The sequence below is a fragment of the Vitis riparia genome, chromosome 10 (assembly GCF_004353265.1).
Source record: "Vitis riparia cultivar Riparia Gloire de Montpellier isolate 1030 chromosome 10, EGFV_Vit.rip_1.0, whole genome shotgun sequence".
Lineage (NCBI taxonomy): Eukaryota > Viridiplantae > Streptophyta > Magnoliopsida > Vitales > Vitaceae > Vitis > Vitis riparia.
The window spans coordinates 17,744,115-17,761,227 of NC_048440.1; the positions used below are offsets into that span (position 1 = coordinate 17,744,115).

At 34.5% G+C, this 17,113-nt stretch overlaps 3 protein-coding genes across 3 annotated transcripts; 2 read left to right on the forward strand and 1 right to left on the reverse strand.

The window, feature by feature from the left end:
- Positions 1 to 3,584: 3,584 nt before the first annotated feature.
- Positions 3,585 to 8,953, reverse strand: LOC117923016 (pentatricopeptide repeat-containing protein At2g20710, mitochondrial-like). Its single transcript, XM_034841279.1, has 2 exons — positions 8,610 to 8,953; positions 3,585 to 5,076 (listed from the first exon to the last, which is right to left on the reverse strand). Exons 1-2 carry the CDS (start codon positions 8,892 to 8,894, stop codon positions 3,895 to 3,897), a joined length of 1,467 nt encoding a protein of 488 aa, XP_034697170.1. The 5' UTR covers positions 8,895 to 8,953; the 3' UTR covers positions 3,585 to 3,894.
- A 2,189-nt stretch (positions 8,954 to 11,142) lies between these two features.
- LOC117924022 (heat stress transcription factor B-2a-like) lies at positions 11,143 to 13,039 on the forward strand. The gene is made up of 2 exons (XM_034842567.1): positions 11,143 to 11,487; positions 12,534 to 13,039. Exons 1-2 carry the CDS (start codon positions 11,224 to 11,226, stop codon positions 12,870 to 12,872), a joined length of 603 nt encoding a protein of 200 aa, XP_034698458.1. The 5' UTR covers positions 11,143 to 11,223; the 3' UTR covers positions 12,873 to 13,039.
- Positions 13,040 to 13,913: 874 nt separating this feature from the next.
- Positions 13,914 to 16,481, forward strand: LOC117923005 (pentatricopeptide repeat-containing protein At4g21705, mitochondrial). The gene is made up of 2 exons (XM_034841264.1): positions 13,914 to 14,261; positions 15,031 to 16,481. Exons 1-2 carry the CDS (start codon positions 13,986 to 13,988, stop codon positions 16,273 to 16,275), a joined length of 1,521 nt encoding a protein of 506 aa, XP_034697155.1. The 5' UTR covers positions 13,914 to 13,985; the 3' UTR covers positions 16,276 to 16,481.
- Positions 16,482 to 17,113: the final 632 nt, after the last annotated feature.

A 17,113-nucleotide genomic window follows, 5' to 3' on the forward strand; every position in this document is an offset into this window, starting at 1 on the left:
TCTTCCAATGTGGGGGGCGACTTTTTCCGATTGGTCTTGGTTCTGATTCTGGCTTGGCCACCCAACTGACCCCAAACCCTTTTGTGGGTTCCGTTCACCAGTCGAGGCAACCACCCTCCGGAGCTAACGAGGCGACATGATGTGATTGGAGCTATGACTTTGTGGTTTTGCCATTTCCGTTTAGTCCACCCCTCATAAACACTTACGACCCTACAAACATGTCACATTGAACCACACTGGATTGAGTGTGAACCAACATTTCTCCTCTCCAATTTCCTTTTTAGTAACATTCGTGATTCGTGTGTGAAATTGATACATTTATTCTTATTTATTTATTTATTTTTGGAATTTTCAGCTGATAACAGACTTGTGAGTCGTGACAGTAAGAATCACGGCGGAAGAGAAAAAGAGAAGGCGGGATCATTTTTTCTGAAACATAATCCTCATTCAAATTTCAAAGGTCTTTCCTGCTTCACTTTTGTGACTTTATATACAATATGAAAAAAGAGAAAGCAGAAAGAGTGGAGCAGATTTCAAATCTAAAATCCTACTAATTATGCTTTCTTAGTTGTGGCATCATCATCTTCCACTACTTCGATCCCATTCATGTATTCATTTAGAATTTACTAGGAACGTCTAAAAGGCGACACGTGAAAGAACACGAAGAAAAATAAAATTGGGCAATCCGTGATCCGTTTTAAATCATTGTCTTCATTTTTTTTTTCAACTCATTTGATGGTCTTTCTTCCCGTGATCTGGTTTCCATTATGTTTTCGGAGTCAAATATTTACATATAATTTTAAAAAATTGTTATTTTATAAAAAAATAATGAAAACATTTTTATAAAATAAAAAGATAAAAAGTTAGATTTCTAAAATCGGTTTTAATAACCTTTTAACCCTTAATTATTAAACAAATAAACATCATGTATGATGCAATCATTTAATAATCGGTCATCAAATTGGATTGGATCTTGTTTCACGTGTTAATGAATCAACTAATCTATTTATTTAAAGCCATATTTTCAATATATTTAATGCGGGTTAAATAGGTTCGGTTATAATATGTTAATAGTTCTTTACAATTATTAAATAGGTTATAGTTATAATATATTCAATAGATAAATTATGGTCAAATTTGTGTTATGTGGATTGATAAAAAATAATATATATTTATAAAACATGTTATATAGATTAATACAAATTTAAATTGAATATGATTATATTTAATCTAAACTAATGAAAAATTACATCATGTTGGAATCTTATTAAATTTTATCATCTTTGACAAAAGCTTGGAAAAGTTTGTTATAATATGATCTTCACATGGCATTGCCATGTGATTAACAGCTAAATTAAGGAAAAACATCCCTAGTGATATTGGATTAGGCATTAAGTACATCCAGATGGAATGAATATTCGTTGAATGTAAATTTCTTTCACCATTTTGATTATTTACATGTAGACTAAAAAGACAATTATTTTTAATAAAAAATATAAAGATATTTTTGTCAAAAAAATATAAAAAAAGACTAAGATTAGATTTCAAAATTTGAGTTTTCAATGCGTTTTTTATCAAACAACTCTCTCATAAATCAACTAATTTGCACTTTTTTTTTTGTTAAGATGATGCAACAAGAACATCTCATCTTTCATTTTTTCTAGGGTTTTCAAAAGTAGTGTTTAAACATTCTGTTTTTATTTAAAAGAACTTTATTATTTTTTACCTCCAATTAGAGATGACAATGAAATCAATTTTTTCGACTGGTCGTCTCGCCCTTAATAAAAACAATTTGAAATAAAGGTAAATGGGCTCAAACAAAATGAGATATGAACCTGATCATATATAATTTTAAATAAAAAGTTATTTTAATTGATTTTTTTTTCAATTTTCAACTTTTTAACATAAATAAAATATTGCTTTTTTATAAAAAATTAAATTATAAATATTTATAAAATCATATTTATTTTTAATAAAAATTTAAATTTCAAAAAAAAAAAAAAAAGACGAAACAAGACACATATAAGAAATTCCTATACTCATTTAATTTTAATTTTTAGACAAAAATAAAAATAGATATAAATAGACAGGGCAGGATTGGGATGAGGGTGACCTATCCCAAACCTGTCCCGTTGCCATTCCTACCTCCAAAATGGTTGAATTTCTTTATACTTATGTTTCATATTTCCATGATTTAATATAATTTCTTTAAGCATAGTTATTTATACTTCCATTCCATCTAAATTTAATTGTTCAAAAGGGTCCAATTTCTGAATTCAATATCATAGTTGTTGGTACCATGACATTTTCCAATATTTTATTCATCCTTCAAATAATTTTCATATTTGGGCAGTCATATTGTAGAAAGCAACTTGTTGGTAGGTTAGGGTGAGTGTAAGAAAAAAATCCTATTTAAATAGGAAATTTTACAAAATTATATATTCATAAATATAACTTAAAATGTAGAACATCATATAAGCTTGCAATAGATATGATGTTGAGAGTGTGTTTGTTAGTAATTTTAAGAAATATTTCTAACATTTTTAATACTTTGAAAGATAAAAATTTCTAACGGTGCGTTTGATAGTAATTTAAAAAAATGTTTTTAGTTTTTCTAACACTTAAATGATAAAATTTTTTAAATATTAGAAAGGTTAAAAGCGCTTCTTAAAATCACTGTCAAATAAATTATAAGTGTTATAAATGTTAAAAATACTTCCTAAAATCATTATCAAATGAACTAACATTATTATAACTTATATATAAAATATTTATATTTATATAAATTAAAATTTCCTACTATGTTTATAGTTACTTCAAAAATCAGTTTATTTTCACTTAATCTAATCCCACTATACAAGATTAAATAGTTCAAAAACACATAAATTTATTCCTAAATTTGATAATATTTTATTTTCTTTCGTATTTTCATAATAAAACCAAATATGAAAAAATAATTTTCTTTAGCATTTTTTTCTTGCATGCTTACTAGGAACCAAACACAGCATTAGATAATGGCTGAACTTGCTCATGTTACAGCCTTACTAACGAAGTTGAATATCCATTGCCCATCGTACAAACATGGACCAGAGCAAGCATGGCAGACCAATGAACAAGATTTGGTTCAAGTATTCCATATACAACAACACAGAATCCTTATTCAACTTGCAGAAAACTATGATAAACATCCTGCAGCCTATGATACTGGTGTCTAATACCCAAAAGTCTGCAGCTAAATGAAGGGTTGATGCAGTTCTGCAAAAGCAGAGGAGAATTTTTTCCCCCAACATTCTCCTGATCACTTGCTTGCTTGCTACTTGGTGAACAATGATGATAACATCATTCTGTGATATTGTCCCAACACTAGGATGCTAACAGCCATATATGGATGCCACAGGAAATCTTTCCTGCGGTTCCTAATCATTCCACTGCTGATATTGAAAAGAGAATAGAATAGAAATCCTCACAAACCTCACGGCTAGAAAGGTTCTATGAATGTACTAGTTCTAGCTGCAATATCATGAATCTCAATGATATTTATGCACAAGTAGTTTTGCAAGAAAGTAATATGCAAGTAATCAAGGTTAAAAAAAAAACACAAATGTGTGCCTCCTGGATATAATGGAATAATGGAATGAAGTTTTGTTGGGAAAAAAAAAAAAAAAAATGAAACTACTGAAGTACATCCAAGATTTTGTAAGTTAACCATACCTGCATGATTAAATTAGGACGCCTTGTGCCTTGAGGATCTTTTTCTGGCACAACAATGTCAGAACAAACACTGAGTTAAGCTACCTAAGCTTTTGACTTCTGAAATCCATAAAAGGAATGCTTCAAAATTTCATCATGCACTTCTGCTTGGCTCTGTGATTCCATGTATCTCCACTTCCGTGACTAAACATCCCCTTCTATTTCACCAAGCCTGTTGGGTTGGGGTTTTCCATTCTCAATGTAACTTAGTAATCTTTTGCAAACACCCACTGAGAAAATACCCTCATTTTGCAGGAACCTTATGAACTCACCTGCTCCTTCCACATCTCTATTCCCTTCCAAATATTCCAAACAAGTTGCCAAAGTATTCTTGCTGGGTTTCCAATTGGGAGGACAAACCACGACTGCTTTCTTCAATGCTTCCACTGCTTTTGGAATTTGACTGTCTTCAAGATAACCATTTGCTAAATAAAACCAAGTATCAACCAAAGGATTGCCACCTTTCGTAAGTATCTTGTTTACAAGGGCCTCAGCCTTCTCTGTAAGACCTTTTCTGCAATATGCATCAATCAAGAAGTTTGGAACCCGGAAATCGTAGGATAATCTCCGGGATTCCCACTCCTCAAGAACCTTCTCAGCAGCATCAATGTCATCAAACTTCAACAGCGAGCTTATCATGGCCATATAGCCCTTGTTGTAAATTTTCTCCTTTTTCTTGTAAAGCATCCAAACCCTGTCCAACTCATCTCTCTGCCTAGTTTCTGCGTATAGCTTGAGGAGATTATCAAATGCAACATTACTTCCTTTGGCATCTATCAGCTCCTCCAATTTCTTCATCATTACCAAAGTCTTGTCTACCAGACCAACTTTCAAATATCCATGTGCTACAACTGCATAACTATTCCAATCTAGAATAATCCGGGGATCCGATTCCATCCTTGTCACAATGTTATCTATTCCCACGATGTTGGAGGCAGCTGCATATGCACTCAGTCGGATGGCGAGGGTAAATTTGTCACAGAAGATACCCTTTTCCTCCATTTCATGCATCAGGATGTCTAGTTTCTCCCAATTTCCCATGCGATAATAGACATTCATCAAAGTATTGTAACCTAGTGCTGTCCTAACAAAACCCAAATCCCTCAACCTCTGCATGATGGCTTCTGCTTTGTCCACAGATTTCTCTAGAGCATAGCAGTTGAGAAGAGCAATATAAACCTGGTAGGTTTTCAAATTTTTATGGATGTTGTTAAAATAATTCTCTACTTGTTCTAGGCCATGAACTTTTAAGATCAAGTTCATCCTGAGGGCAATGTCTCTGGGCATCAGGGGAATGTACCTTTTGTCACTCATCCATTGAGATATCTGGAAAAGGAAAAGGCAATGATTCATAGGTAGAACTTCTGAAACAATAAGAAAATTACTGAATTAAATTTATTTGAATGGATAACAATGGTCAATGAATGATACATTGCATCTATCTGTGTAAAGTTAAAGCCTACATTGAGCTTCCACTTAAAAAAATTTCTGGGGTCTTGCATTAGAACATGCACCTAAGTGAAAAAACAACTTATGCATTTATTCATGAGGATCACCTTAGTTTGAATCTCTGAGCTAGTTGGCCTGATACTCCCAGAAGTTTCAGACAGCCATAAGATAAAATGAATTTTCTTTTCATTACTTTCTCAGAAACCAAACCAAGCATCATAGTCTCAGCTGCAGGAAATTCAATTCCAGACAAACCCCTAACATAAGGAAATTATAAATCTTTGGACTCCTTGGCAAAGCTAGCACAACAAACAGGTGTTTATGCTTTCACCTAAACCAACTTTGGCTCTCTTATGGTTCTTGTAATCGAAGTCAAAATACTTCACACCCCAAAAAACAAACACTGAATCAGAAACATTCATTCACCTGCCATTTCATCATTGCAAGATAAAAGCTGCACTAAGTACAACTTTTTGTCTTAAACTAACCCTACCCCACCCAGGACCAAAAAAAAGTCTAATAAGAAATGCATAAAAAATTGTCCCAATTTCATATTATTAAAAGGTTTAACTCACTACATTACCTCAGTCTTTCTGGTTTTTGGAATATTAGTTAAGTTAATATTATATGGTGTCAAAGCATAAATAAACATGCAGAGTAGAAGTGATCCAGATCAAAATGCCAGCCATCAAAGGCAAAGACAGGCCAGCAGGATTGAAAATATTATGGAATGTTATATTTGTTTCATCAAACTGGTATGTGCTTATATATACAGGGATCCAGGCTGTGTTTAGTAGTTACAAACATTCAGCCTAAAGTGTAGGAAATTAAAATACAAAAGGCAAAATTAAAGATACAATTTCAAATTTAAAATCAAATCAAATTACAAGATTAGGGTGCCTGATTTGGAATTCCTTGATTTGAGCAAGGAGGTTCTCTATGATGCCCCTGCAAGATGATGCTCCCATTGGAGACACCAATCTTGTATTGAAGATGAAGAAAAGTTGTGCTAGCAACAGTTTTGTAAGAGCGTCTGCGAGCTGATCTTTTGAGGATATGTATGATACTCCAAAGCTATCTCAAGCAACATGATCCCAAACAAAGTGATAGTCAATGGAGTTGTGCTTCATTTGAGAGTGAAAGACATGATTAATAGAAAGATAGGTGGCACCAATGTTATCACAGTAAATGGTTTGTTTTTGAGATAGATCAACCCCTAGTTCATCAAGGATGCTCTTTAGCCAGAGAACTCTAGATGCACAGTTAGCAAGGGCATGATATTCTACCTCGGTGGAAGAACATACAACTAATTTTTGTTTTTTCAAGCACCATGAAATAGCATTGCCCCTAATATAAACTATGTAGATGGTGGTGGAGGTTCAATCATCATGATTTTAGCCCAATCTGCATCAAAGAGGGCAGTGAGATGTAACGACTGTTAATGCTTGAGAAATAAGCCATGGTATATTGTGTTCTTTAGGTAGCTAAGTGGTCATTTGGTAGCAGGTTGAAGGAGTTCATTAGGTAGCTAATTCATTTGGTAGATTGGAACATGAATTAGGCAAGCTTGCTCATAGTGAAATAAATATGAGGGCGTGCGAAAGCAAGATATTGAAAGGCACCAATCACATGATGATATTGCATCGCATTAATGGAAGATGAGCCATCATGGAGAGTGAGAGCTTGAGACATTGAGATTGGTGTCATAACGTCCTTGGCACCTGCCACATTGGTATTAAGGAGGAGATCATGAATGCACTTATGTTGTGTAAGAAGGCTGGAAGGAGTTGACAACATTGCGACACTAAGAAAATAATGCTAGTCTCCCAAGTCCATAATGGAGAAGCGTTTGGATAAGGCACTTAAAAAATATGAGATGAAGAACACATCACTTCTTGTAATAATGAGATCATCAACGCACACAAGAAAATAAACATTAACAGCCACCAAACGATAGACAAACAAAGAGGTATCACTTTTAGAATTCACAAGCCTATAGAGCAGTAAGAAGCCCTTGAGCTCATTGTACCAGGCCTAGGGAGCTTGTTTGAAGCTGTATATAGCTTTCTTCAGTTTACAAACATGAGATGGATAGGTGGGGTCAATGAGCCCAGGGGGCTGCTACATGTATACATCCTCAGAAATGATGCCATGCAGGAAGAGATTGTTGATATCAAGTCGCCTAATCTTCCAGTTATGTGTTAGAGCAAGAGATGAATTAAATGTACCATTGTTGGCTTAATGACAACACTAAACATGTCATTATAGTTGAGACCAAGGCATTGGTGAAAATCCTTGGCCACTAAGTGAGCTTTGTACTGAGAGATGGACCAGTTAGGATTGCATTTAATTATAGGAAAACTCATTTGCAACCAATGGTATTCTGCGAATGTTGAGAGGGTATAGGGTCCCATGTCTCATTCCAAAGAAATGCATTCAACTTGTCACTCATTACTTGAAGCCATTGAGGGGACTTAATAGAGTCAAGTAGAGGGTGTTTCGTGGTAGTGAGGCAAAAATGTTTATCTGAATATATTGATTTTGGAACAAGTCACCACGGAGTAGGTTGGGTGGGCAGTTATTGCATTGGATTTTGAAGATAATGGATGGAATTTTAACCAAGGGATGCAAGATTTCAAAATTAGAGACTACAGAATTAAGGACTGTTAGACAGAAGTTAGTGGTGTGGCGGCTAAAGTGAAGGAAATAAAAGTTCAAATGGCAGAAAATCAAAGATACAATTTCAAATTCAAAATCAAATCAAATTCCAAGATTAGGGTGCCTGATTTTGAGTTCCTTGATTTGAGGAAGGAGGATTAGATTCTCTATCACAGGCTACTTGAGTAAAGCCAGAGTGATTACCATCAGTCTATTGGTTCATAAAAATTTTATTGCCCAATCTAAACCAAAATGTCCGCCATTAAAAGGCAAAGATGGCCCATAAGCATAAAACTACAGTTCGATGACCCAACCCAAAAGTTCAGTCTGGCCAGCTGGCTACGTTGACTACCCCACATCCAAATTGAGCCGCCAGCCACATTCCACAAGTCTTAAGGTTCTTGGTGTACTTGTCAAGTTCATACCAAAAACCTGCTAGTACATCTGGTAGCCAATATGGAAATGGTTTTCTCAGAAATATTTTCATTTTCTAAATTTTAAAAACATTTCAACCGAATCGTATTCTCGATAGTTTTCACTCCTATTCCAATTCCCGCTATCAAACGAGCCCCATATTTCAGGAGTGGGGTCAAGTACCACTCCATTCCAACTAATTTGGTTATTTTCTCGAACACATTGCTTCAAGCAACAAAACCCAACAAAATTCAGAGAAAATACAACAATATTTCAATGGATAAGTTGATTTTTCAGTACCAACAACAGTACGATACAAATTAAATGTAAATTGAAACCTCGAGAGCATGCTTGAAGCGCCTGTAATGATTCAATTTCTGGATAATGTCCCGAAGCTCTTCTTCATTTACCGTCCTTCCTTTTTGTACCCATTCATCAAGGACTGGAACCATGGAAATCTTAGAATCGCCTAGTGGGGAAATCCTCCAGTAGAGTGGGGACATCCTCCTGTACAGTGAGAAAGATCTGGTGTGGGCAGCTGTTGAGGAGAAGAAATGGCCAAAAAGCCGTTTCCAAGGAAACCCAGAACGCGAATTCAATAATCTATTCAGAGAAAGACTCATCAGGAAAAAGAAGAAGGAAATGATTTTAAGGGTTTGAGGTTTTTGTCTTCAGAGATCCTGCTTCTGGTTTGATCATAAAAAATAAAAATAAAATATTTTATTTAAAAGAACAAAAATATTCAAATAGATAGATGCAATTTATTAAATTATTTTTATTTTCAGAAATAAAAATATTTTGAAAAAATATTTTCACAATTCTACCAAACCGACACACTATCATCTTTTACCAAAGTTGAGAAGACTGAAAGCCATGGTGGGACAACATTTATTTATTCATTTATTATTTTTTTAGTTTTTTGTTTCAAATCTTTGGAAGTCAAGCATTTCCACTTCATTTTTAATATTGATTGCTTAATTAAAAAAATGAGGAGTTTTTAAATCATGGAAAATTTCAAAGGAAAAATGGGATATGATCCATTAATATGAAAATATATGAAAAACAGAACCTCATATTTTTTAAATTAATATTATCTTTATTTATTTAAAATTAATTTGAAATACATGTAATTTTTAATGAGTCATTAAATTATTTTAAAAAATAATTAGTTTTTAGATATTATTATTATTATTATTATTATTTATTTTATTATTTTTTTCTCCCTAAACACAAACACATGATTATTATTTTAGTTTCCTAAAAGTTTAGGAATATTGTGCAAAAAAAACTTATTTTACCAAACACTCCTAAATCTACTCAAGATAAAAAGTTATCTTTTGAAAATATAATTTTAACTAAATACTTAAATTTTAAAATTATATTTTTAAACAATAATTTAAAATTTCATATTTTATATGTATATATTTTTTAAAAACAACTCGAATATTATATAACTACATAAAAGTCATTTTTATTGGCATTTCATAATTATCATAAATTTGAAAATATTTTTCTAATGTTATAAATCTCAAATTATTATTATATAATTATCATTATTTATGAATGCTTTATAAGAAGAGCATCTCAAATTTATAAAAAACATAAAAAAAATCCCAAAACAAAATGCCTATTTTCTTTTGAATTTGCTCATCTGCAAGTCCAAAGCCACGTGGTTTATGAAATTTTAGTGCCCTAGTTTGTGTGAAGAAGTCTAGGGATTCCTTGGCCAAGGTCCAACCAACTCCACAAGGTTCTCCAAACTAACGATGCCTTGGGTTAGCCTGTTTCCCACATCGACAAATTGCACAAATTCTGAAGTGGGCTGTGAACCATTTGTACAGTTTTGAAAATTACTTACAAATTTTTAAAAATTATTTAGCGAAAAATAAATGCAGAGGTTTGTCATTATCAGGTGTGTGAAGGCCCTTGTGGCCCCATGTGACTCATCATAGCTGACATTGATCGAATCAGTTTGCCAGAAGTTTCCGATGTGGGTCAGCATTCGCGGCCCTTCTTTTCTTTTCTCGTTCCCTTTCCATTTGTTTTTAATGCATTGGGCTTGGTAGTTGGTAGCACGACCGATAGGATAGGTGTGTCGTTGGGTAAGTGACATGGCTTAATTTCATTGGCTTCTCTTCACATTTGTTCAATACATTTTATTCTCATTAATTTCTTATTTTAATTTATATATATTCGATGAAATTTTAAATTTATAAAAACTAGCTTTATTTAGTCAAAACTTAAAAAAAAGACTGAAAATTAACAAATATAAAAATGATACAGACATCAACTACACGAAAGTTGTTGGTGCAGTCAGTATTAAATGAGACCCCAAAAACTAGTCCTCATTAATTATGGTATTTTCTTTTATAGGCGAACGCCCACAGTCCCCGTTGCTTCTGGTCCTACGTTCGAAGGGCTGTCGAATGCCTTGCTGATTCCGGTTAGGTGTTGATTCCAGGTGCTCCTTCCCAGTTGCATCGGGTAGATAATTTCGGAAAGTTTGGAAGAATGCCAGTTCTGGATGTTCCCGTTCGTTTGTATTGAACAGTCTCAAACGGAAGGCCCAAAATGATCCAAAAGATTACGACCCGATTCTTCATAAAAATGAAGCAAGACCATATGAGAATACTCGTACACGTAACTCTTATTTCTAATTTTTATATATTTGATGAAATTTTAAATTTACGAGATGTATTTAATCAAAATTTTAAATAAGGTGAATGAAAAATTAAGACGGGTCAAAATGATACGGAAGGAGGTGGTTTCTACTTTAAAAAATCAATTACCATATATTTAAATATTTAATTATTTTATAGGAGGGTGTGCCACTTTTTCAAAGGCCAAAGGAGATAAAATTCTAAAAGGGAAATGGAAAGGGGGGACTAGGAGTTTCCCAGATGGCGGTATAAGTAGGAGGGTGTGGGATAAGGAACCATTTGGGCAACGAGTATGGCTGAAGAATTGAGGCATAGTCCAGGAGGCAAGTCTGGGACGAGGACAAAGTCCCCTGCTCCTTTCCTGTTGAAGACCTACGATCTGTTGGAAGGAGTTATAGATACGAGTAATGGGGATGGGGGGCAGAGAATCGTGTCTTGGAATGCAGATGGAACAGGGTTTGTGGTATGGTCCCCTGATGAATTTTCAGAGATCATGCTGCCTAGATACTTCAAGCACAACAACTTCTCCAGCTTCGTTCGCCAACTCAATACTTATGTGAGTTAGTCTCCTCCTCTCATCTCCCCACAAGGATCCATCATCTATGTATTTGTTTTCTTTCTTATTTTTCCAGGGCTCTCTACATTGCATGAGACTGTCTTTCAAAACATCAAGGGCAATCAAAGCAGTGAGCTCTTGCTCTTGCTCTTGCTCTTCTGCAGAGGAAAATTGGTGAGCCTGGTCACCATTTGAGGAACCAGTCTTGTGTTTGATTGGTATTTCTGGGATGATGATAGCTGAATGATAATGGAGGATTTGATTTTGATTCAACAGTAGCCGCCTATTGAATCCGATTAGTCAAATTGAGACATTTTTCTTGCATTAGTCAAAACAAGAAATGATAATTGTGAGGTCAATAAAATTATTTCTATATATTTTTTTTTCCTGTTTCGTTCTTTGGGGTGATGCAGAGTCAAAATAATCACGCTCTGCTGTCTCGTACGCAAGTAGGCAAAAAGAAAACACAAAGAAACGTCCTACTCATGTGATATTCTGCCTAAGATTCCCACGACACCCGCCCTCATTGCCAAAACACATTTTAATGGAAAAGCCATATATGCTCTTACGGCCAGTTTGAGTATGCCAAGCCGGCAAGCCCCGAGACCCACTTTAAATAATTTGCACTTTTAGTCATTGATTGCGGTTTAGACTTTTACGACTTTAAAATGCGTTTCATATATATAGAAGTTTTTTCTTCATCCAATTAGAAATATCATAATCACCTTCATGTAAACATGTTTTTTGTATCATAGAATTGCGGTGTTAAACAAACTCCCACAATAAGATCGAAGATCAGTTTCATTATCATTTGTATTAATTTATACCCAATTATATAGATATTATCTGTTTTTAATCTAAAGGATTCTCACGGCTTCGTATATATGGGTTCTTCCAAACATATTTTAAAGTTGTGAGAATCTTTGAATTTAAAACGGATAATATTTACATGATTAGAAGTGGATTATTATGTATTAACTCTTTTTAAATCAAAGAAAATGAAAACATCCTATGTTATTGAGTGAGTTCGATTCCTTTCCAAGCAGGGATTCAAGAAGATAGCTTCCAAGAGATGGGAATTCCAGCATGACAAGTTCCAGAGGGGATGCAGGGACATGCTTGCAGAGATAACCCGGAAGAAGTGTGAGCCCAGCATCTTCCCACCATTCCTAAAGGCTTCCAAAGACAACACAGCATCTTCTGCAGACCAAAAAAGCAATTGCCTGTCACTCATGGAGGAGAATGAGAGCCTAAGAAGGCAAAATTTGGATTTGCAAATGCAGATATCCCAGCTCAAAGCTCTGGAAATGAAGCTCATGGATTGTCTTAATGTCTCAATTCATGGGCACCACCACCCTCACAACAAACTTAGGAGGCTCTTCTAATTTCTAACTCTCAAATTGTGAAAGAAATTGAGTGATGCTGCTTCAATGTATTGGACTTGGACATGAAATCAAACTTTTGTATCAACATTTTCTTTGCCAACTCTCACAAACTGTCATGACATAGTAATGGTGAATGACTGCAAATGAAAACACTGATTTTTTCTTTCTTTTTTTCTTTTCTAGGTTTTCTTATAAGATCATCATACCCTAAAGTGAATTTAATTTTATGGTGCTTCAATCTTGACCAAAAATTTTAGGTGTGGAAAGAGTTGGATTATTTTATGTTTTTATAATTTTTTTTTAGTGAAATATTTGTAAAAAATAACAATTGTAAAAGTAATTTGAAATTTGTAGTACTTTTTCAAACTTATAGCGGTTTGCAAGCCATCAAATTGGAAGCCATCTTTTTTGGTTGTGTTGGAGTTGGATTTGGATGTTCAAATAGGTTAATCTGACTCAACATGAGAACAATGGAGAGGGAACGGTTTCTGAGAGTTAAAATTAGTCATATATTGACATATAATTATATAATATCTCTCTCTCTCTCTTCATTGGCTTCCACAAGAAAATCATTTTTCTTGAATATTTTTTTTCGGTTTTGTGAAAACAAAAGTTAAGACATTTGTGTTGTAAAAATAGAATGATTCTTATTTTTTTGTAGTTCCATTCACGGATTGGGATAGAAGATTTATTAGTGAAACAACCAATATAAATTTTGAACATTTTACAAGGTAATATGAAACCTTATTTTTATCGGGTGGAATTTAGTGTATTAATATCATAAAGGGATTATTTTAATGTAAATTCTAAAATTTGAAATTATCATTTGAATTGCATCATAAACAGTGATAAATTTAAAAATAATTTTCAAATATTATGTTAAAAATTAAAATATTGTAATTGATGAAAAACCCTAAAGTAAATGTTTAAGAAGTGGTGCTCCATAGGGCTCAACCCATGAAAAAGTGAGGCTTATCAACAACATCAGCCCAAGCCCAATTTTCGATGTCCATTTTTCAAACCTTAAACCCTACCGAAACCAAACGACAGAGGGCTACACTCTCCGTTCTCATTTCTAACAGCTGAGTTCTGCTAAACCCCTAAAACCCTCTCATGGACTCGAGACTATTCTCCCTCCTAAGGCAATCTATCCAACAGTGCCCACAATCCCTAATCCGAAAAAACCCCATTTCAAATCGGACATACTACACCAGCAGGTACGGCAAAATCAGCTTGTACAACAAGATCAGTCCTCTCGGAGACCCTAACACAAGCGTTGTCCCGGAGCTGGACAATTGGGTCCAAAATGGGAACAAGGTTCGGGTGGCTGAGCTCCAACGCATCATTCACGATCTCCGCAAGCGCAAGAGGTTCTCTCAGGCCCTAGAGGTTCGCCATTTTCTCGCTCAGCTGTTTGTTTTCCGGGAAACTTTCACAAATTTTTTTCTCTTTTCGCCTTGAAATCTATGAAGATGGATGGAGTCTGTTTATAATCGTTTCAACTAAACATACTAAAAGAGGGAATTTTTTTTTTATCTTTGCTGAAGTGTTTTCTGGGAGCAAATATTTAACTATTTGCATTTAGACCAACAGTCCATTTGGGAGTGATTTTGAGAGGGTTTCTAATGCTCTTTCCTTAAAAAAATTTTGGCAATTTGATGGAAACCATTGATGAATTGTGTTGATATGCATGTCTATTAGAATCCAATTCTGTCATAAATCCTATTTGAATTCAAGCAATTGAGCACCATACTCCTAAAGAGAAACAATTGAGGAAATGTGGGATAAGAATGATCTTTGCTACCTCTATGAGGATACAGTCCCATGGTCAATGTTAAAAGTGTGAGCAATATGTCCATTAAAATGCGCATTGTGCTTACATATTTTTTAGAAGGCTCTCTGGTCAAGTAGTCAAATGTTCAAACAGTTTGTTTCGAGTTGTTAAATGGACACATTGTCAACTGGTGTGTTCTTGTGGAAATGAAAAATGATACCTGCATGAAAAGGGAGACATAGTCTTTCTTTTTTCTTTTTTTGTCCCCTTGTTTTTGTTCTAAATGGATGTTATGGTCCTTCTGAGTATTGAAACCCTCCAACACTTTCATTTACAAGCTATTTTCTTGTTAATTTATCATGTTGTGATGCTTTATGGGTGCAGATTTCAGAGTGGATGAGTAAAAAAGACATATGTGCATTTTCACCAACTGAACATGCCGTGCAGTTGGATCTGATTGGTAGGGTTCGCGGTTTTCTTTCTGCAGAAAGCTATTTCAACAATTTGCAGAACCACGATAAAACTGATAAGACATATGGCGCCCTCCTAAATTGTTATGTCCGACAGCGCCAAACTGATAAGTCCCTCTCCCACTTGCAGAAAATGAAGGAGATGGGCTTTGCATCATCACCTCTCACTTACAATGACATCATGTGCCTCTACACAAATGTTGGCCAGCATGAGAAGGTCCCTGATGTGCTAACTGAGATGAAGCAGAGCAATGTTTACCCTGACAACTTCAGCTACAGAATCTGCATCAATTCTTATGGTGCACAATCTGATATCCAGGGAATGGAAAAAGTTTTGAAAGAAATGGAGAGACAACCTCATATTGTCATGGATTGGAACACCTATGCTGTTGCAGCCAATTTCTACATAAAAGCAGGCCTGCCAGATAAGGCAATTGAAGCCCTGAAGAAATCAGAGGAGAGGCTAGATAAGAGAGATGGGCTTGGTTATAACCATCTGATCTCACTCTATGCAAGTCTGGGAAATAAGGCTGAGGTGTTGAGATTGTGGACTCTCGAGAAAAGTACTTGTAAGAGGAATATAAACAGGGATTATATTACCATGCTGGAATCCCTGGTAAGGCTTGGTGAGCTTGAAGAAGCTGAGAAAGTGCTGAGGGAATGGGAGTCATCTGGCAACTGTTATGATTTTCGAGTGCCAAACATCGTCATTATCGGTTATTCTGAAAAGGGTTTGTTTGAGAAAGCAGAAGCAATGCTCAAAGAACTGATGGAGAAAGGAAACATAACCACCCCAAACAGTTGGGGAACAGTGGCTTCTGGGTATATGGATAAGGGAGAGATGGAGAAAGCTGTGGAGTGCATGAAGGCAGCTATCTCTTTGCATGTGAACAATAAAGGATGGAAGCCTAATTCTAGGGTAATTGCAGGCATATTGAGTTGGCTTGGTGATAAGGGCCGTGTGGAAGATGTAGAAGCTTTTGTGGGGTCACTGAGAATTGTTATCCCAATGAACAGACAGATGTATCATACCTTGATCATGGCAAATATCAGGGCTGGTAAAGAAGTGGATGGGCTTTTGGGCAGCATGAAAGCTGATAAAATAGTTGAAGATGAAGAAACCAAGAAGATCCTTGGCACAAAGCAGAACAAAATTTAACAATCCACATTCTGTATTATTTTAGTTCCATTGAACTATTATGCATGATTTTCTTGCTTTCCCATTCAGGGCCCTGGTTTCTTGCTGATTTGGAATCAGAATGTCCAAGAAGAATGGAATTGTGGCACAGCAGTCAGTTTCTCTACGTTAATATAGTAATCAAAGAGCACTTCTTCAGTTGTGCTTATGAGATGAGGAATTGAGGATCACCTTTCTGAATTCCATACAAAGACTTGACCCCATAAACTCCCTTGTTTTCTATTTTGCTTGTTACTCTGATCTATTTCCTTTTTCAAAATAAATAAATAAACAAATAAATCAAAAATGAAAATTTTCATCTATTTGTGCATATGATGCCAGCGATTTCCTCTCTGGAATTTCTCAAAAATAAAGAACCATACGAAGGGATGGAGTTTTAACAAAATATCATGGGACTAAGGTGATGTTTATTATTATTTTTTTTAAATCTAAATTTAATTTAATTTAACTCTCAATATAATTTAATAGTATTAAATATTAAAATATATATATATATATTTTTACTATTAATAGGATGAGGACATTTTCGTTGTTTCAAAAAGTTATTTTTAGTAGTTCATAAAAATCCAAATATTTTAGTTTTTTCTAGTAAAAAATTTAAAAATTAAGTAATGGATGAAAAAAAATTAAAATCATATCTTTTAAAATATGAAAGCAAATTACATTTATTATTATTAAGCTAAAAAAACAAAGACCCCTAAGCAATAGGTGACCTTAAACCTTCCTAATTTCTTCTTTCTCTGCCTATGAACTTTTTTGCCACATCAGACCACCCCATAACATTGAAGGGATACCTCAT